The 22,500-nt window shown below is 35.2% G+C and overlaps 1 protein-coding gene across 1 annotated transcript in view; it reads right to left on the bottom strand.

Moving 5' to 3' along the window:
* LOC115219753 overlaps window positions 1–22,500 on the bottom strand; it is a 116,095-nt gene that overhangs the window by 67,616 nt on the left and 25,979 nt on the right. The window contains exon 3 of the mRNA XM_036509469.1: window positions 16,808–16,981. Coding sequence (XP_036365362.1) covers window positions 16,808–16,981 — 174 coding nt within the window. The remainder of the gene's footprint in view (window positions 1–16,807; window positions 16,982–22,500) is intronic.

The raw sequence follows: 22,500 nt of genomic DNA, 5'->3' as shown, positions 1-22,500 counted from the left end.
TACATATGTGCAATATATGCATGCATATATATATATATATATATATATATATATATATATATATATATATATATGTATATGTATGTATGTATATATGTATGTATGCATATATATATATGTATGTATGTATGTATGTATGTATGTTGCTTACACTCTCCCTCTCTCCACATCTATCTATCTAACTATCTATCTATCTATAATCTATCAATCTATCTATCTATCTATCTATATCTATATATATATATATATATATATATATATATATCTATATATACATGCACATATGTGTGTGCTTGTGTATATATATATATGTGTGTGTGTGTATATAGCTACAAAATCTATTATATCACTGTTTCACTTTAGTTTTAGCTTGATTTTATTTCTTTCACGATTATCTGTCAAGAGATCGAAGCCAAATTGTCTACGAGTTAAGATCAAAAGTCGCCAGTCTTGGGAGAAAGTTTGATAATTACACTTTCTAAGAAACTATTTCAATGTTCGGAGACAGCTTCATGTAAAATGTGCATTGCTAACAGCTTCCGTTAATTGCGTTGATCCAATGCTATGATACAACATTATCAATAACAATAGCAGAGTAAAATCTAGCAGGTGAGTAATGCGTATGTATGTGTACGTGATAAGAAGAGAGACAAAAGTGAAAGGGAATTGTTATGTGTAAACGTGGATATTTGTAAAAGGAAAGAATTTAATTACTTCAAGATTTAAAGTTTAGATTTGGCTCTTCCCTCAAGCCTCCTTAATGTTATGACTGATTTGTTATTGTCGTGTTGCTTTCTTTAGCTAAATGACGGACTATACGTACATACAGATGCATGCCATACATACATATACTTACATACATACATATATATTATATATGCATAATATATATATATATATATTATATATATATATATATATATATACACACACATACATATATATATGTGTGTATGTGTGTGTGAGTGTGTGTATGTATATATATATATATGTATATATACATACACACACGTTTCATAAACTGGGTATCTCTATAGATGAAAATTCTTTCTTTGCATACACTACCGTACTGTAAAAATGCCGCACATATAAAACTGCATATATATATATATACGCACAAGCATATGTACTTATTCCCTCGCCCACGCACGTACGCAGGCACACAAACACATACACACTCACGTGCGCGTGCACGCACACATACATACACATTTATATACCCACATGCACACAATAAATTGATAAAGTAACTAACACACTTTGTTCTAGTATCGCCTATTAGAAATAGGTACTTGAACAAAAGTCACCTCTTACTCTCTTAATCACCGCCATATTATAATTATTGAAACACACATCCACACACAGAATATATATATGTGTGTATGTATGTATGTATGTATGTATGTATGATGTATGTATGTATGTATGTATGTATATATATATATACATATATATATATATATATATATATAATATATATATTATATATATATATATAATATATAGATATATATATATATATATATTATATATATTACGTCGCATGTCTGTGTATGTTATTGTTCAGTTTTATTTCAAGATTTCTTGCCTATAGAGAAAGAGTCGGTTTCTAACCTAGATCCAAGGCTCCTTGAATCTGTATTCTTCGAATTAGCTTTCTCCTTTCTGGTTTTGAGAAGCCTAATTCCTCAAGATTGGCATTTAGGAAGTGTGTTACATATCCCAGGGCCTCAATAATTACACGTACAAATCTGAAATTGTAATCTGGATAGAGTAACTGCAGATTTCTCAATAGTTCAGCGTAGGCATTCTCTTTTTCACTGATCTTAAGGTTTATGTTAATATCCACTGGGGCAGTTAATTTCCACAACTGTTCACAGTTTCTCTTCCTTCCAAGTTCTTATATCAGGTCTGTTGTGTTTACATTTTATTGAGGTCATCACTGTGACATTCCACTAGTACTCCTTTTTATTATGAATGGCTATGGTTTCTACCATACTGTGGGTTCTTATTTCGTTGTCCTCGGAGTTATCCTTCCGACGGATTTCATTAGAAAATGTCCTAGCTACAACATCATGTCTCATCGGTAGATAATACCGTGACGACATTTTCGGACAACTGCTTTCAACTCCACAAAGTCTGCATCTGTTGTCACATTTTACTGCTTTTCCTACATATTTATCCCTTTTGTGCATCAGGTACTTGGTTGATATTTCTAGTTCATGGATTGCAAACGTGGGAGGTAGTAATCCGGCTATTGGTCCATGATAGACTGCTTTGATGATCAATGTTACTCTCATCTTGGAGCTTTCTACTAACATATCCATGCGTAGTCTTCTGCTCATATACGCTCATCCTTTCACCTGATGATAAGTTGCGATAGAGTTGTGTGACTTCTTTGGATATGTATTTTAGGTGATCAGACAAGGAATCTTGCTCAAAGAGCAGCCTTCCAAGTCTTAAAATGTTACCAGCCTCAAGTATGCAAATTTGGCCAATGGATGCACTTTGACATTTGGTGGTCAAAAGATGTTGCCGATTTGAAAGGCGTTTTGGATCGATGTTAAGCCTCTGCCACCTTGCTTTCATTTTAAGTAGAGGCGGTTTGCGTCACTGTTTATATGGAAATTATGTGTGCTTGTTAGTATTTTTCGGGTTTCACATCAATGGCTCGGATCTCATCAAGCGTCCAATCAAGCAGCCCAAATGTTGGTATGAGTATATGTATGCATGGTGGAGGCCCAATGGCGCAGTGGTTAGAGCAGCCGACTCGCGGTCATAGGATCGCTGTATCGATTCCTAGAACAGGCGTTGTGAATGTTTATTGAGCGAAAACACTTAAAGCTTCACGAAGCTCCAGCAGGGGATGGCGGCGAACCCTGCTGTACTCTTTCAACACAACTTTCCTTCACTCTTTCTTCCTATTTCTGTTGTACCTGAATTTCAAAGCGCCAGCCTTGTCACACGCTAAGTCACGCTGAATCTTTCTGAGAACTACGTTAAGGGTACGCGTGTCTGTGGAATGCTCAACCACTTACACGTTAATTTCACGAGCAGGCTGTTTCGTTGATTGGATCAACAGGAACCCTCGTCGTCGTAACCGACGGAGTGCCGTAGTATGTATGTATGTATGTATGTATGTATGGTATGTATGTATGTATGTATGCCGCTGTGTGTCTGCGTGTATGTATCTGTGTGTCTGTATGCGCGCGTGTGTTTGCGTGTGATTGCATTGTTCTTGTAGCATTTAAATATCACGATATCAAAAATACTAAGCCAGAGAGAGCTCTGAAATATGTTGCATATTTATGCTCACGCACACTCACACATACATACACACATAGAGTATATGAGTACATAAATAATACTGAAAGACTAACCATGATCATGAATATTTAGATAAAAAGATGGAGTGTGAGTGAAAAAATATTTGGTAATAGAAAGGGAGAATATATAATATCAACTAATCTTACAACCGCATATTGAAAGCATTCGTCTCTTATATTTAAACATATCATAATACTACTCCACAGGGATATGAACTTAAAGAAACATTATTATATATCTCAAATGGGAGGGATTTTATTATCACGTCGTAACATAATTCCATAGTAATAATCAAATAATAATGAAATATACAATGCCTTGAACATAAAATAACATAAAAGAGATGCATGATATATCTAAGACGAGAGGAAATTCATTATCACCAAATGATGTCATCTTTATTGTAATATTTCATAGTAATAAAACTAAAATACCTTGGTTTTACGTCGCTTTCGGTTATGGGCGTTCAGCTGCTTGACCAACTGCACAATTTGTTTATTGAAATAGCGTTTATATGACTGAGTACTCCGCAGTCACATGTACCTTAAATGTAATTCCCACGTTGAATTCACATGACGCATTGTGACACCATGTAACAAAGTGACCTTTTAAATTATAATGATACTCCGTGTAGGAAGCTTGTTCGCACTTTAGACCAAATCATTTTCATTATGAAGATTTCAGGTGCAGTACGATCGAATTCAGGATCTCATGAATGCAGAGAAAACTTTTAACTACAGTAATATTATATCATAAGTAAACTACGTCCCAGAATTATCAACTTTCAATATATCATCACAAGCATCTCAATTCATAGTGATATCCGCTACTAACAATATTAATTTACAATTCAAAAGCGGCGAATTTGTAGACTCATTTCCACCTTGGGCAAAATGCTTTAGCGGCATTTCGCCCATCTTTGTGGTCTGAATTCAAATCCCGTCGAGATTGACTTTGCCTTTCACCCTTCTGGCGTTGACAAAATAGGATTGGCCTTGTACAAATATTTGAAACCAATATTGTCTTCCAATATTTGAAACCAATATTGTCTTCCAATATTGTCTCATGATGCTGTCAACTCTAGTAATATTCTGTCTCGACAACAGCGTTTACAATGGTATCATATCTGAATAACGTTTTCACTCGAATATTCCTTAATAAAGTACATCAATATTATCAGGAAATATCTCCTTAATACTCCAACGAAAGAAAGTTAGAATCATATAATGCTACCTATATATGTTACTGCTTTCTCACAGAGCTAGTCCTCGCAATCATATCAAAATTTGATCTCATGCATGATGGTACCATCATTAAAATCCAGTTGGCATTAACCTCGCAAACATAATAACTCTGAAATATATTTCCCATAATCATATCTTCTGACAATGATGTCAAGACATTAATATTTGATAAGGGAAAGGTGGTGAGCTGATAGAATCGTCACCGCGCCGAGAAAAGTCCTTAGCGACATTCCTTCCGAATTTATGTTCCGAGTTTAGATGCTGCCGGAGACGACCATGCCTTTCAACCTCTCGGGGTCGATAAAATAAGCACCAGTTGAGCACTGTGGTCGATGTAATCGATTTTCTCCCTTCCCATGAAATTGCTGGCCTGGTGCCAAAATTTGAAGCCGATATTTGATAACCGAAACACGATCCTTTTAGAGTATCTTCATTACGACAATAATGACGACGATGATGTCAATAATGATGATGATGATGATGACAATTGATAGTTCTTTACAATGAAACAAATGCCGGATGTGTGGTGAAACTGGAAATACACTACACTGTGACATATTTTGAGCGAATTTATTAAATTAACTCTTAGAGAATACAAGTAAAGGTATGAAATTGTCACCAGAATTGTCTACATAAGAACTATGTAACACGTTTGAAGTGGAAAGAGCTAGAAAATAATATGAGCATGATCCGAAGGGCGTGGTAGGAAATGCTTGAGTAAAGATAACTTGGGACTTTATGATCCAATGTGATCATGGAATCGAACATCGGAAATTGATATTCTATTAGTAGACAAGGGAAAAATCTGGTGCTTGCTTATAGGTTTTCCATGCTTTGGGGGACAGCAGATTGTCGAAAACTAAGAGAAAATTTACGAAATATAATGCTCTGAAGAGAGAAATCGGAAAGGTATGAACAAGAAAAATGGGGTATATTTTGCCAATAACTGTTGAAAAATTAAGTATAGCGAGCAAAAAATTGAAAAGTGGTTGAAAAGATAGGTATAAGAATGAAAATAGAGCATCATCTGAAGATAGCCTTACCTAGCAGCGCAAGGAACCCTGCAAAGTCCTCGAAAGTTCATGAAAATTGAACAGCTGGTACATTTTGTGTACTCTCTCTTTTACTCTTTTACTTGTTTCAGTCATTTGACTGTGGTCATGCTGGAGTACCACCTTCAGTCGAGCAAACCGACCCCAGGACTTATTCTTTGTAAGCCTAATACTTATTCTATCGGTCTCTTTTGCCGAACCGATAAGTCACGGGGACGTAAACACACCAGCATCGGTTGTCAAGCGATGTTGGGAGGACAAACACAGACACAGAAACGTATACACACACACACACACACACACACACATATATATATATATATATATACGGGGAGAGAGAGACAGAAAAAGAAAAGAGAGAGAGAGACAGAAAAAGAAAAGAGAGAGAGAGACAATGTGAGAGAAAGACAGAGAGAGAGAGAAAGAGAGAGAAAGAGACCCCAAAAATCAAGAAACCTAAATTAAGAAAACAGAGAGCGAAGGAAATGATGCCACAGTCCTTAATGAAATCAGCAATGAGGTATTCAAGGGATCCAACAAACACGAAATAAGGGGCTGAAGTTAAAGATACCTATGCGACGAAAGGATAAACGACAACAGTGAATATGAAAACTGTAATCTGGAATAGGACTTCATAATGCTATGCTAAGACGATGACGCGAAAAGCCCCAAGGTGGTTAATTTCTGAAAAGAAATTTTTTAAAAAGACTGAAAATGACGGAAACCGACGAAGAGAAGTCGCAGCAGATGCTGAGAAGCAAAAAAGGTTAAGTTGAGACTGAAGAAGTCTAGACTGCAGAACAGGGTTAAACCCCAGCCACCAGAATCTATTAAAAGTGTCTAATGAAGCGCAAGTAATTGTAGGATATATTGCAGTTGGGAAATGAGAATTAACCGGATTGTCATGGGATATGTAATTTTAAAGAGGAGGAGAAGAAGAAGAACGGTGAGGAGAAGAAGGAAAATAAGAAAATGAAGAAAGAGATGACGAAGATAGGGAAGAAGGAAGAAGGAGGCGGAGGAGTTGGAGGGTAAGTAGGAAAAAAAAGAAGGAAGAGAAGAAAGAAGAACAAAAGACAAGGAAAAGAAAAACAAAGATAAGAAGGAAGAAAAAGAGGAAGAAGTAGAAGACAATGAATGAGGAACTTATAGACTAGTTTAAGTAACTGCGTTTGTCCCTCATTTAGGAAGAAAAAAGAAGCAGTATGCGTATTACATAAAAGAAACATTGAATTCTCATAAAAATAAAATCGTTTATATAAATAACGAAAATCAGAAGCCGAAGAAATACAAGATTCTAGATATTTCTCGCCCGAAGAGAGAAAGACAGAGAAAAAAGCAGCTAAAGAAAATCAATATTATATAAATATACTACGTAAATGAGTGAAAGACTAAAAAAAGTTTATCACATATGGTAAGACCGATAATTTGTTTAAGTGTTTTTCATACAAAAATACCTACACACTTTTACGCCATCAGCAACTGAATAATCTTCTCAGACACACAATGCACCAATCCAAATCGTTAGTGTTCTGGGTTAAGAATAAAAAAAAAAAATTCCTAAAGCATAGGCATTTCTTTTGACATTAAATGCTTGCGAAAATGTTTATTTAAATGGATACAAATCTCAAATTAATCCTTGAAAATCCTGGTGCAAAAGATTGAGAAAAACAAACATACAAACAAACAAACAGACAAAAATACCCAACGATAATTCAAATCGCCGTTAGCTTCTCACATATATACACACACACACACACACACACACACACACACACACACATATATATATATATATTATATATATATATATATATATATATACATACATATATATACACATACGCACATACATACACACATTGTTTTATATATACATATATATATATGTGTGTGTGTGTATGTGTGTGTGTTTGTGTGTTGTATATATGTTATCCGTCCAACCATCTATCTATCTATCTATCTATCTATCTATCTATATCTATCTATCTATTATCTATCTATCTATCTATCTACTATATATATATATATATATATATATATATATATATATTATATATATATATATATAATATATACAGATAGAATAGATAGATGAGATAGATAGATAGATAGATAGATAGATAGATAGATAGATTATAGGTGTGAATTTTGATAACCGTTTCTTTATATGCAACACGGAAGGCATAGAAGAGCTGACTAAACAAATAACGCGGTTTCGAGAAGAAACTAAATTGTAGAAAGAAGAGCAGAACAAAAGACGTGGACAACTAGAGAATACAGAGAAAGTTACGAAGGCCATTGAGACAGTCTTTTTATTTCTGGCATAAACGTGTTATAGCATTTATCTTTACAAATTTTGAAGATGATGAAATAGAAGAAAAAAAATGCTTATCAGAAGTTTTAAGCGCATACTTAAGGGAGATGTCGTTGCAAAGGACACCCAGTCTTAGAAGAAGTGCTACCATTAAAAACTTCGAATGCAGAACACATCAAGGAAATATACTTATAATACAAAGAGCCTGTCACTTATAAAATAGCTACTGTTTACATGAGAGAAAAAATAACATATCTACGACGTATATATATATATATATGTGTGTGTGTATGTGTACATATATATATATATATAATATATATATATATATATTAATATATATATAATATATATATATATATATATATATATATATATATATATATATATATATATATATATATATATATTATATATATATATATATATATGGCGCAGGAGCGGCTGTGTGGTAAGTAGTTTGCTAACCAACCACATGGTTCCGGGTTCAGTCCCACTGCGTGGCATCTTGGGCAAGTGTCTTCTGCTATAGCCCCGGGCCGACCAATGCCTTGTGAGTGGATTTGGTAGACGGAAACTAAAAGAAACCTGTCGTATATATGTATATATATATGTATGTGTTTGTGTGTCTGTGTTTGTCCCCCTAGCATTGCTTGACGACCGATGCTGGTGTGTTTACGTCCCCGTCACTTAGCGGTTCGGCAAAAGAGACCGATAGAATAAGTACTGGGCTTACAAAGAATAAGTCCTGGGGTCGATTTGCTCGACTAAAAGCGGTGCTCCAGCATGGCCGCAGTCAAATGACTGAAAGAAGTAAAAGTTAAAAGAGCATATATATAAAAGAATGATATATATATATATATATATATATATATTATATATATATATATATATATAGATATATATATATACCAACAGTACTTTCTAGGAAAATGAACAATAGTTAAAATTAAAGTAAAACATCCAAAACGCCACAAATAGATTTAAGAAATCGTACTAGAAAGAATAAAGCTTTAAAATGCGAATAAATAAAATGTACTAAAATTGGAAAAGGAAACGATGAACTCATAGTCAAATAATACATAAATAAAACGTGCAGGTATATAGAATATATTCTGCGCGACTCAATCGATGAAAAATATATAATAAGTGTAAATCAAATATTTCAGTGAAACAGCTAACATGATAGACAAAAATAAAGAGAGAAAAAAATAAGGTAAGAAAAGCATTGAATAAGAAAATGAATAGTCAGCCTCTGTGGAATAGGAACATAGAGAAAGTATTTCGCGAAAATAGAAAAGAGTTATCAATATTAACAGAAATGTAGATTTAGTATAGCCAAAAAAAAAAAAGGTAAATAAGAAAACTGAGGTTGTGTAAGAAGCATGAGATGAAGGCGGGAATGAGAGCACATCTGAAGCCGCTAATTGTTGCAAAAGAACGGAATAGGCCAGGTGATTAAACAGAAGACACGAATAATGCTTGCAAAGTAAAATGCTTGGTGAAAATACATAGAATTTCGAAAAGGAATTAAATCAGAAAAGACACACACACACACGGACACGCGCGCACGCACACGTACACAGACACTCACACACACACACACACACACACACACACACACACACACATACACACACATAAACGAACACTCACTCATACGCATAAACATTAACTAAACTGTTATCTTTACAAGGATGAAATTTACAAATTATGCACAGACATAGAAGAAAAAAAGCCTATAACAAGAGAAACCTCATAAATAATGGCGAAAGAGACGAAGCAAAAAGTAATCTGTGTATATAAAAACAAACATGAATAACAGCTGAAAAAAATCAGAACAAGAATACATCACTAAACGGATAAAACGACAAGAAATCAAGAAAGCACCGTAGATCGATAAAGCCAAAGCACTGAACATAATTAAAAAATAGGATGTCAATAAAAGATATGACTACATAAAAGATTGCTACTGAAACAAGCTGGACATACCAGAGAATTGCAAGTTCATTATATATTCCTGTACACTTTATATGGTAGTGACCAAACTAATCGGGGAAAAATACTTTTTACCTACACAGAAGAAAATCAGTTGCAATTTGGACAACAAAGTGGAGCAAATTTAAATGTAAAAAAGTTATGCCTTTAATAAAAGAGTTGGCCATGTAGAAGCATAAGAAAAAGACGTGGTACAGTACTTTCCGAATGGATCTTAGAGGGAAGTAAGCAATCGGAGATGACTCGTTTGGAGAAGGCTCGTTGCTGGTTGTGTTGACAGCACTGAAGTATCTAAGAGCTAAGAGAAGAGACTGGATGCTAAAGTTGAAAACCACGAAAGACATAAGAAGCTTCATTCTGTTATGAAGGAGAGCAAAGTTCATATCGGGCATTTTCACTGGCAAATTAGTAACCTTATGTGACAGATGTTACAGAAAAATAGTACTACACAATCCTAAAAAATGCAGATGACGTGTCTAAATAACACAAGGGATGTACTTGTTTTTATAAAAATGCAAATATATCAAGCCTCCTCGTGTACGATATTGTACATCAAGTTAGTGATTCTCAAATCACAACACTGACAAGTACGACAACATCTGTGAAAATCTGACGAGGATTAATATGATCTAAACATGCCGTACTTTCCTTCCGTTCTTGAAAAAATTATTGAAATAGAGTTAGTCATTGAGCTAATGAATCTATCACGAACTTGCGTAATCACATGAAAGCTAATAATTACAAGAAATGTAACTAATAACAGGAAAGTAATAACAGTGAACATCAATCGTAAGTTATTGCCCAATAGACAGAATCGCGAAAACCCAGTAAAATACAATGTCAGTTCCATAAATGAAGCGAAATAATTGAAAAAAGAACAATAATTTAGAGATTAAACCATCATGGAGGATTTCGTTCTTACGGAAGAAGTAATCTTCAGTATAGGAATTACTACGAAGCATTCACATACTTGGGGAAATTTTGTATATTGACAAAATTCAAAACTAAATGAACATTGAAACGTTGCAGAATGATAATAAAGCAGAGTAAAATGATTTGCTATCAGGCGTGAAAATTTCAAAGAATTTATACAAAAAGCTGGCATATTTCACGATTGTCTACGGATAAATTCTTTGAAAATAACCCGAAGAGCTGTGAATGCTGTGAAGGTTTTTCTATTTTGATATTTATGTCATTTATTGATAGAATATTATTCCACAGTTATATCTTGTCTGTTAGTGCGGAAATGCTGTTTGGTTGATTCGAAGAAATAAAGTTTATAAAGATTGCGTGACAAAGATTAATCATTGATATAGCAGGTAACAATGATATTACTTTAGGGAGAGAGTATACGCGCTCTAAAACCAGTCTCATAATTGTGAATGAGAAGCAGACGATAGAACGACGTGTAGTTCGTCCATATGTACATATATACGCTTATGAATTCATACTCGTACAAACACATTCATTCTTAGAGAGCAAACACATGTATTTACAAATTTACATCGTGAGAAATCAAACTTGTAACAAAGATAGATTATAATACTTAAGTGTAGCAGGAAAACTACTTTACAGACACAAATTTAGCAAAACAAATGTCACATGACTTTATCTGTTTCAAGAGGAAAAACATTTCTCAATGATAACGAGTGTTAAATATATCAGCTCAAGCTATCTTACACATTAATCAGAGAGTTTATGAAACTCTCTTGCAATAATACAATCCTGTAATATCTTTCCTTACAACAACTGGCAGGAAATTGTATTAATTTTGTAATAATAATAATAATAATAATAAAAATAATAATAATGATGATGATGATGATGATGATGAATAATGATGATAGTGACGATGATGATGATGATGATGATGATGAATGATGATGATGATGAATGATGATGATGAATAATGATGATGATGATGACGATGATGATGATGATGAATGATAATGATGATGATGATGACGATGATGACGATGATGAGGATGATGAGGATGATGAATGATGATGATGAATGATGATGATGATGATGATGATGATGAATGATGATGATAAATAATGATGCTGATTGATGATGATGAGGATGATAAATGATGATGATGATGATGAATGAATGATGATGCTGATTGATGATGATGATGATGATGATGAATAATGATGATGATGATGATAATGATAATGATGAATGATGAGGATAATACTAATATTAATAGTAATAGTAATAATAATAATGATGATGATGATGATGATATAATAATATAATAATAATAATAATAATAATAATAATAATAATAATAATAATAATAGTAATAATAATAATAACAATAATAGTAATAGTAATAATAATAATAATAATAATAATAATAAATGCCCTGATGCAGTACCAGGCAGTGGCTCTCATGGCTTCTGATCTTAACTGATTGGAAGTGTTATCATGTACATTGTTTTGTCTGGTATAAAAGATGGGCTACAGCAAATATTCTGCTCAATACCACAGATTTGCTTGTCAGTTGTTGACCTTAACCAGTTGAGCATGTCCCTTAGTGGCTGACGAATGTGCATCTCTGATCACGAGCAGAAGTAGTGGGGGAGCATCATGGCCATGTGTTGAGAGGGATTCTTGGAGTTTGAATGGTTCACCTCTGGAAACATAGGTGTTCGTTCAACATCCTAAAGCAACCCTTATTCAGGGACCGTTTGAGCGGGATGGGTACTCAACCTGAAGAAAATTCTAAACTGGGCCCCACCTGCAAGGTCATGTGCTTTATCTTGATATGAGATCACCATGTCGCGCACATATGGTTGTGATGCATGTGCCTGGTGTACCTTTATCAGACGGGTAGTCATGATGGGTATATTGGGCTTCGTATTTTTACCCCAGTGTCACTTTGATGGCATGAACTGCTCTCTCACTCAATAATAATAATAATTTCTTTAAACAAGGAATGAGCAAAAAATAAAGAAAAGCATGGAAGGAAATGAAAATGTACGGTCAATTTGCAAGTGATGTGAACACCAAGACAGATACAGAAGACCGGTGGCTATGGATGAGGTGGAGTGACCCGAAGATAGAGACAGAAGCTCTCATAGGCACAGCTCAAGAAAAAGCGTTAAGGACCAACTATATGCATTGCAGAATATACCACATTGCTGATAGCAACAAATAGAGAATGTGTGGCGAGAGGGGTGAAACGGTAAGGCACATCGTTAGCGAATGCCCGAAATTGGCACAGCGCGAATACAAAAGACGCCATAATAATGTGGCAAGAGCGATCCATTGGGAACTCTGTGGAAATCACGGCATACAAAGTGCGCGGTATGAGCAACTCCAGAAGGAGTCACCGAAAATGAGAACTGACTCCTAGAGGTGTCACCGAAAATGAGAATTGCAAAATCCTGTGGGATGCAATGATCCAGTGGTATCACTCGATCAGACATCGGAAACCGCGACGTTGTTGTGTGAATAGAAAAGAACATGTGTGATAATCAACATAGCATGCTCCATTGACAACAGGGTCAATGTGAAAGAAGAAGAAAAAATAAACAACTATGATGATTTGAAGAGAGTAGATGTGATACCAACAGTAATTGGAGCACTTGGAAGTATCAGTACTCAACTATCAGCGTGGCTGAAAAAGATTGGTGCAAAAGTGAAGGTAGAACACCAACAAAAATCAGCATTGCTTGGAACTGAAAGAATTCTTTGCAGGGTTCTTGAAGCATGACCAGTAAACAAGTGTCACTTTAGTCTGCTGGCTGTGGACAACTGACACTTTCCATCATACTCCACAAAATATACTGTGAGTTTTCATATGCTGCTACTACTACTACTATACTACTACTACTACTACTACTACTACTACTACTACCACCACCACCACCACCACCACCACCACACCACCACCACCACCACCACCACCGTCATCATAATCGCCATCATCATCATCATCATCATCATCATCATCATCATTATTATTATTATTATTATTATTATTATTATTATTATTATTATTATTATTAAATCTTTGTTATGCATTCTCAGAGTGTTTAGGTTATTCTTCAAATAGTTCAAACAACAAACGAAATACATTAATGGATTAATGGTCATAGCTGGAGAGAACAGCAGTGTTCTAAATTATGGCTCCTTTCCACTTCAGTGACTCAAGTTTGGCCATATCGTACACGGAGACAATTAGAAACATTTCTACTCGCTACCTGAAGAATTCAAGACCGGCATCTTTATATTTGGCGTTATTAGAATATTCCCAATCTCCCGTACCACGATTCAATGCCGGCAGGTTCTTTGAAAATATGTTCAGGAGCAATGGAAACCGTGAATGTTTTTCGCAATTTTAATCATCATGGTATTTATTGATTCATAATTATATTGCAGTAATACTCCCACTGAGAAAGCGGAAACGTCGAAATATGCTAGCTTGACCATTGTTCGATCCCGTATTCTGATTGGATTATTTTTAAGAAGGAACAGAAGAGAAAGAATTCACAACAAATAGAAAGAATTCACAACAACGATAATAATAACAATAATGATGATGATAATAAGGATGAGAATGATGATGATGGTGATAGTAATAATAATAATAATAATAATAATGATGATAATAATAATAATGATGATGATGATGATGATGATTATGTTGATGATGATGATGATAATGATGATGATGCTGATGATGATAACAATAATAATAATAATAATAATAATAATAATAATAATAATAATAACAACAACAACAACAACAACAACAACAACAATAATAATAATAATAATAATAATAATAATAATAATGATGATAATAATAGTAATAATTGCTTTTATTTGCTACAAGGGCATCAGTTGAGGCGGGTGGCGTATTACAAGAACATCCTATAATTAGTGTGAGGGCGAACATAAAAGATGGGGAGAAGAAAGAAAGAGAAGGGTGAAATGAGATAAACGAAATTGTATACAAAATATGAGAACATATGAATGATGCAGTGAAGGACAGCTTGATGCAGCGGGAAAGACGCGTTTAGCTTTTAGTATCAGGAGCGCTTGCCTGTGGATCCTATCTCGGTCGGCCGTACAGATCACAAATGTGCGTCCCGTATAGCCAGCGACATTGAATTGTGGACAGTTTATGCTTCTTCTGTGTACTGGCCTACAAAATACTCAATTTAGATACGATCTGGAACAGCCAATGCTTTTATCCCATGTCCACATGGCGCATTCGAGAAATCTTGTCGTTATCTATCAGCCAGTTGGAAATGACCAAACGATTCTGTGAGGCTTTTACAACCACATTTCCAATCGGCTGGCCCCATCTAATCAAGGTGTGCGTCTAAGTCGGTGTTCCAATCGTTCGCTAGCGCTAAAGAGTAAGATGTCGCAAGAAAAACGTCTAAACGTCTGGTGAAATTCGGCTGCCCCGTTCCAGTCGGGGCGAATACAATGACTATCCAAAAGCATCACCTTCGCTATTGTGCACATCCAGGACACCAATTTACAATCCGTGTCTTGGATGATGATTCGTACCTCGAGATACAGGCCTTTTCTAAACAGCACAGCCACTCCGCCTCCATCCCAGGTTCAGACATACGCGTAAATCTCAAAGTCATAAAAAATAAGAGCTAGTGCGCGCGTATTAGAAATCATGGTCTCGTTGGCGGCTATCACATCCACACCAAGCAACCTAAAGTCATTGAGCAACCTAGCTTCCGAGCAGACACCCACTTCCCAGGCCACATACATATACACAACCTACGTTAATAGTCGTAATGTTTGCCAGAGAAAGTTGAGGAAAGGAAAAGAGTGGAGTTGCTTAGCCTCCTAGTGCTGTTGGATGGCGGGTGTCCCGACCTTCGAATAGGGTTGAGGTTCCAATGTGAATCCATGCAAAAGTCTGCTGGTGGATTTTACATTAGGTGTTCCCACATAGTAGGAGAGAAAAATCTCCCTAATTCTTCTTTCGTGACATGTGCACTGACATTAAATTTTCTGGCATTCTAAAAGTGCCACCATCTCTCAATTTCTGTGCGCATCAGCAAACATACTGTAGGCAGTTTTAGGGAGAATAATTTCGTTCTTATTGGACTGTGAAGGACATAATTGATGTGCGTAGTCAGTGAAACGAAAGAAAAAGAAATGAATGTGTCCTACAGTTCAATGAGGTTGCGCACAACCCTAGACACATTTTGTGCGTAGGAGGAGTATTTTAACGTGGGTTCTATCACTATAGCGGAAGGTCTTCTTTTGTACGAATACCCTCGAACCTGTTAAATATGACTTTACATGAATAATATCATATAAAATATAACTTAATAATATCTGATGATGATTCCATATTGACAACACAATCTAATAATATTTAGCAAGAAATTCTCAGAATTTAAAAGTTCATGTTGAATCCAACGACTCAGAGAGAGAAGCAAGACAAAAGCGGTCAGGGGAGCATTTCGTTAGAATATTTCTTTCAGATTTGGTGTTCGTAGTTAGTGAAACGAAAGAACAAAGAAATGAATGCGTCCTACGGTCCAGTGAGCTCATGCACAACCCATTCTATGGAAGAGCATTATCACCTGGGGACTATTACTAACGTGAAAGGTCTTCTCTCGTTCGAATACACTCGAACGTGTTAAATATGACTTTACACGAATAATATCATATGAAATATGACTTAATAATATCAGATGATGATAACATAATCATTGGTAATATAATTTAGTGACATTTAGTAACAGATTGTCAGAATTTAAAAGTTCATATTGAACCCACTGACTAAAATAGAGAGAAATAAGACAAAAGTGGTCGGGTGACCATTTTGGTAGCATAGTTCTTTCATTAAAGTAGTATGTAGAAGGATACTTACCAGTTTTGATGTAGACTTTTCATCTACAGGCGACAGGAGTACATTGGAGAATGGTATTTCAGCGTTGAATTTTACTGATTGCATCAGGCGCATCACACAGTTGGATACATTTCGGAAGGACAGCTTTTTGGGCCTTAGTCCGCCGAAACCTCTCTCGAAAAGGGTGCTGGGCTGCTGTAAATAGAAGAAGAGAAATACATTAGAAGGATATTGCTAAGTCGATCCTATATGAAACTATGTTTTACATTGATATTTATTTCGTATTGTTTATATTTATTTGTTTCAGTTATTGGACCGCTACCATACTGGAGGACACAACATTGAAGGATTTAGTCCAGTGGTTTTCAAACGAGGTCCAAATGATCTTTGGGGGTCCATATAAGATTTTGTAGTTAAAATTTTTGAGCACTAATTTGGTTATACTTCATCAATGTACAAAAAGTTTTAACAATTATTGCATAGAATTTTTAATTATTAAAATGAACGATTCTTTTAAACACCGAATGCTTCATAGGATTCATCCGATTAAAATAGGAACTAAAGTGTCCATAGGCAAATCGAACAAATCAATATATTTTTTAAAGACTGATACATGTTCAATCGGTCTAAGTTATGGAGACAAACACAATGAAAGAGGGAACAGACACACACACAGATACAGACAGACAGACACACACACACATTTAATATGTTTTTATGTATAAAAAGATGGGCTCCCACACAGTTCATGTCCATCAAATTCACTCACCCGGCCAGGCGCTATAGTAGAACACACTTATCCAAAGTGTCACGGAAAGAAGAACAATTAGAAACATACACGAAGTTATTGGCCTTACTATCATCGTTGAAACGATGTTTCACATTGATATTTTTTTTATCATTTACTTGTTTCAGGCATTAGACTGTGCTCCTACTGAAACACCACATTCAAGATTTTAGTCGAGGAAATCAGCTTATTAGGTTTTTAGACTCGGATATTTATTCTATTGGACTACGATACTGAGACTAAGAAGAACCATCACCGATCATCAAGAGGTGGGGTATAAACACAAAGACAAACACATATTTTCTTTGTATGGAGCAGACACAAATACACATATATATATATGCATGCATGTATGTATGTATTTATCTATGTATGTATGCATGTATTTATGTATCTATTAGTGTATACACACGACGGGGTTCCAATAAATTTTCTCTGTACCAAATTTGCTTTCAAGTCATTAATCGGATCTGAGCTATGGCAGAAGGCACTTGCCCAATGTAGCGGGCAATGGGACAGAAATCGAAGCCAAGCAGTTACAAAGCTAGCTTCCTAAGCACACATCCAATCTTGCACCTATTAGGTAAAATATTTTCAGGGAAACAGGCTTATAATGGATATAATTTAATGGATTCCAATAAACATCATATTGGAACGAAAGGCAACATTAATCCTCGGAGGAATGCAAATTCATATGCGAACGTAGGTGGACCAAAGGGAATATTAAATTACGATTAGAATGTTACGGATAATTAATCTCATCTCTGGGGAAGAAAAATGCCTTGATAATTACATCTACAATTGGCAGAATCATAACAGAACCGGACGAAATGGATTGTGGTGTTTTGGTACGAGTCTTCATAGCCTGAGTTCTAATAACACCTGGAATTGAAAACTAGTAAGAAAATCCAGGGCAAATTGAACAGCAGAAGCAGACGAAGCGCATCACCACCTAATACAAATGTTTCGGCCCTTATAACCTTGTACTCTAAGGCGTAATGAGTTACATGGGTTTTTTATATTCGTTCAAATCTTACCAAGGTAAGTTTCGGAGTTGATAAAATTAAGTACCGATCAAAAAGTTCATTTAAGCCACTGTACTTTCACCTCCAAACATTTGTTTTTATACCTATGTTAGCTATCAATATCTACATCTTCACTGCGTTTCAGTCAATTTCATCGCTGATCGTCATCCAGTATCTTATTTTTGGATGTCTTCATAATACAGGTAAGGGTCCGAAATCGGAACATTTATTTCAAAACTAAATATAATAGCTTTTTTTGTCCAGCAAGTTGCGTGCATCAGCCGCAGATTGTCATTCCCTTCAGTTTTGAAACAAATGATTTAGTCTCAATTTAGCCCTCAATACAATCTAGAGAACAAGGATGATGTTCAGAGATCAGATGGATTAAAAACTGTTTCTTCTTGATAAACGAAATATTATAAACGTGTTTGTAACGATGCGAGAAGTTCGACATCAGAATATTTTATGAAAATCCTGAAAGTTATTTAATTCGACGTTCTATATATTTTGTCGCCCTAGTAACATATTTCATTCTTTATTGTCGTAGGCATAGAGAGCTCATGAAAGGATGTTCACTTTCTGTCCCCTTCACGCAAAGGATGTTTCTACAGATGCACACGCATGCGCGCGCACACACACACATACACGCACACACACATAATACTCTTTTACTCTTTTACTTGTTTCAGTCATTTGACTACGGCCATGCTGGAGCACCACCTTTAGTCGAGCAAATCGACCCCCAGGACTTATTCTTTGTAATACTAGTACTTATTCTATTGGTCTCTTTTGCCGAACCGCTAAGTTACAGGGACGTAAACAACCAGCATCGGTTGTCAAGCGATGCTGGGGGAACAAACACAGACACACAAACATATACACACACACACAAACACACACACACGCACACCCACATACACCACACACACACACACACACACACATATATATATATACGACGGGCTTTCAGTTTCCGTCTACCAAATCCACTGACAAGACTTTGGTGGGCCCGAGGCAATAGTAGAAGACACTTGCCTAAGGTGCCACGCAGTGGAACTGAACCCAGAACCATGTGGCTGGTAAGCAAGCTACTTACCACATAGCTATTCCATATATATATATATGGAGAGAGAGAGAGAGAGAGATAGGGAGAGAGAGATGGAGAGAGAAAGAGAGAGAGAGAGGGAAAGAGAGAGAGAGAGAAAGAGAGAGTAGGATCTATTTCAGAGCTCCAGCGTCCTTTAGTTAACGACGCCGTCAAGATGGATGTCAAAGTTGCTTTTGGCAGCATTTTGTCAAAGCATTGTTATTTTGATATGACGTAAATTATGATATTTAGTGATGTCCTTTTTATGATCTTCGTTTGCATTACGCCATGCTTCGATTCTGCTTTCTTTTTATCCTTCTAAGCTCTATGAAGAAAGCATAAATCAATCAAGTATGGCGATAAATTTAATGGATTATATACTTTCTTCTATAATGCGTATGTAACCTAGTGCACTAATCTTAATAAATATTGTTTCATTTTTTTTGTTAATGTTGTCGTGGTCGTCGCTTCTGTTGTTGATGTTATTAGTGGTGGTGGTGGTGGTGGTGGTGGTGGTAGTGGTAGTTGTGTAAAATTGATGATGGAGGTTGTGATAATAAGCGTTGTTTACGTCACTGTTTTCATATCTGTTATCGACGCTGTCGTCATCGTTATAGTTGCATGTTGTTATTCTCTAGTTCTGAGTTCCTAACAGATAAATTGAAATCGTGTCTTTAAATAATTGTGAACTGCCTTAGCGAAGAACACAAGTTTTCTGATGTACTGACTTAGCTGAGGAAGGAAGTAAAACATAAACAAAAGAAACAAATGAACAAAACTATAAAAGACAAAACATATATATATATATATATATATATATATATATATATTATATATATATGAATGCATCACGAAACAGCTGCAGAAGACAAATAAACAAAATATGGAGAACAACGTTAGAAAGTTTCTTTATCTTTATTCTACATCCATGCACTTAGCTTTTTACTTTTATTACAAGTTATACGAGAAACCTGGTTTCGGCTATGTTTTGCTTTTTGTTATTCTTAGCTATTTCACAATTGATATATATGTAATTGGTTCTGTCTTTGAGTAAACGTGTATATGCGTTCGTTTGTGCGCGCATTGTGCGTCTATGTATATGTGTGTGTGTGTGTGTGCGCGTGAGAGGAAATTAAATGAGGATATGATATCGTGTGCATTATATGTGCGTATGAATGTGTGTGCATATGTGCATGTATGCGTGCACACGTGCGTCTGGTTACTGCTTATTTGTGTTGCTATGTATGCATTCGAATATTTGCAAATATGTGCGTTTATGCGTGGGGGTTCATGTATACGTAGATGCACGTATGTGTCTGCGAGTCGGTGGGTGTGTCTTGCTTCTTTAGATATTCGTATGTGCACAAACGTAGCTGTATTTCTACATGCGTATATAAAACTATTCATATAAATGCATATATGTATATTTGTATATATGTGCATGCATATCTGATTGTTTGTCTCTCCTTGTCGGTATGTATCTCACTCGCTCTACACACGCACACACACACACACAAACACACTCACACACATGTGCACACGTTCACACAAGCACACACGAGCACACACGCATATATACTCATATGTATTCTTTAGAAATCTACGTCACTGGGGAAAAGTGAATTTTGCAGAGTTCTACATGAATTTACAAGTGTGGAAGTATACGTATATGGACGTGCAACGCAAATGGATGGTATATTTGTATAGGAATATGGAGTACTAACAGCCTGCCTCTATGTAAAAGTACGAGCTACTGTGTTTGGGGTATTTCCCCTTCCCTCCATACATCTATCCAACAATGCATTCATTCATATATTCATGCATGCATGCAAACATGCAAATACACGTAGGTATATGTATAAAAATCTATGTGTTTGAGCAATCCTGTTTATGCCTACGATGTGCATATAATTAACCCATTCATTGATAGAGCACAACGTTTTGCATAAGATTTGAAATGCAGAGTAGCCTCGCTGTGAAAACTATACATACTCCAGAGTATTCTATCTCCATGTTTAATGGGATGATAAATTTCTTGTAGGTATTTGTAGCGTGGATAAACTAGGACTCAAGAAAACTAGCTAATCTAATTTGCATAAGAATGGGTGCGTTAATAAATAATGTTAGAAACAATTACCATCTCCATGAATACCAGATAGGTGGTTTTTCTCTTATGAAAGTGGCAGAAAACTACAAGTACATTATCATTACCACAATATTCTATCCAAGCAGAAATAATGTATATGGTGACACCATTTCCTTTATTATCCAGAAGGTGTTTAATTTGATTCTTTATTAAATGAAGCATTCTCTATATTTTAAATTGCGTTTATAATAGCTTGTGTTAATGCACGAAACTTCGTTTATATGTGTATGTGTGCTAGTAGTTGTATCTGAGAGAGTGTGTGTGTGTGTGTGTGTGTAAGGTTATATATACGTATGTGTGTTTATATATCTGAATGTAACCTTTTTACATACACTACCTATATACCTGAGTGCACATTCGTATACAGCATATATATATATTTACATACATACATACATACATACATTCCATTACATACATACTAACATACATACATACATACATATACATATATATTATTTTATATATAAAATATACATATATGCACATATATATACTTATATACATACATACATACGTACATATATATATATATATGATGTATGTATGTGTGTGTATATATATCTATATATATATATATATATATATAATAATATTTATATATATTCTATATATATATATCTAATATAAATATATATATTATATATGAAGGAGAGGCATACATATATA

Source organism: Octopus sinensis, linkage group LG15 (genome assembly GCF_006345805.1).
Source record: "Octopus sinensis linkage group LG15, ASM634580v1, whole genome shotgun sequence".
Taxonomy (NCBI): domain Eukaryota; kingdom Metazoa; phylum Mollusca; class Cephalopoda; order Octopoda; family Octopodidae; genus Octopus; species Octopus sinensis.
Note: the sequence above shows the minus strand (reverse complement) of the source record. Positions and strands in the feature narration are given on the sequence as shown.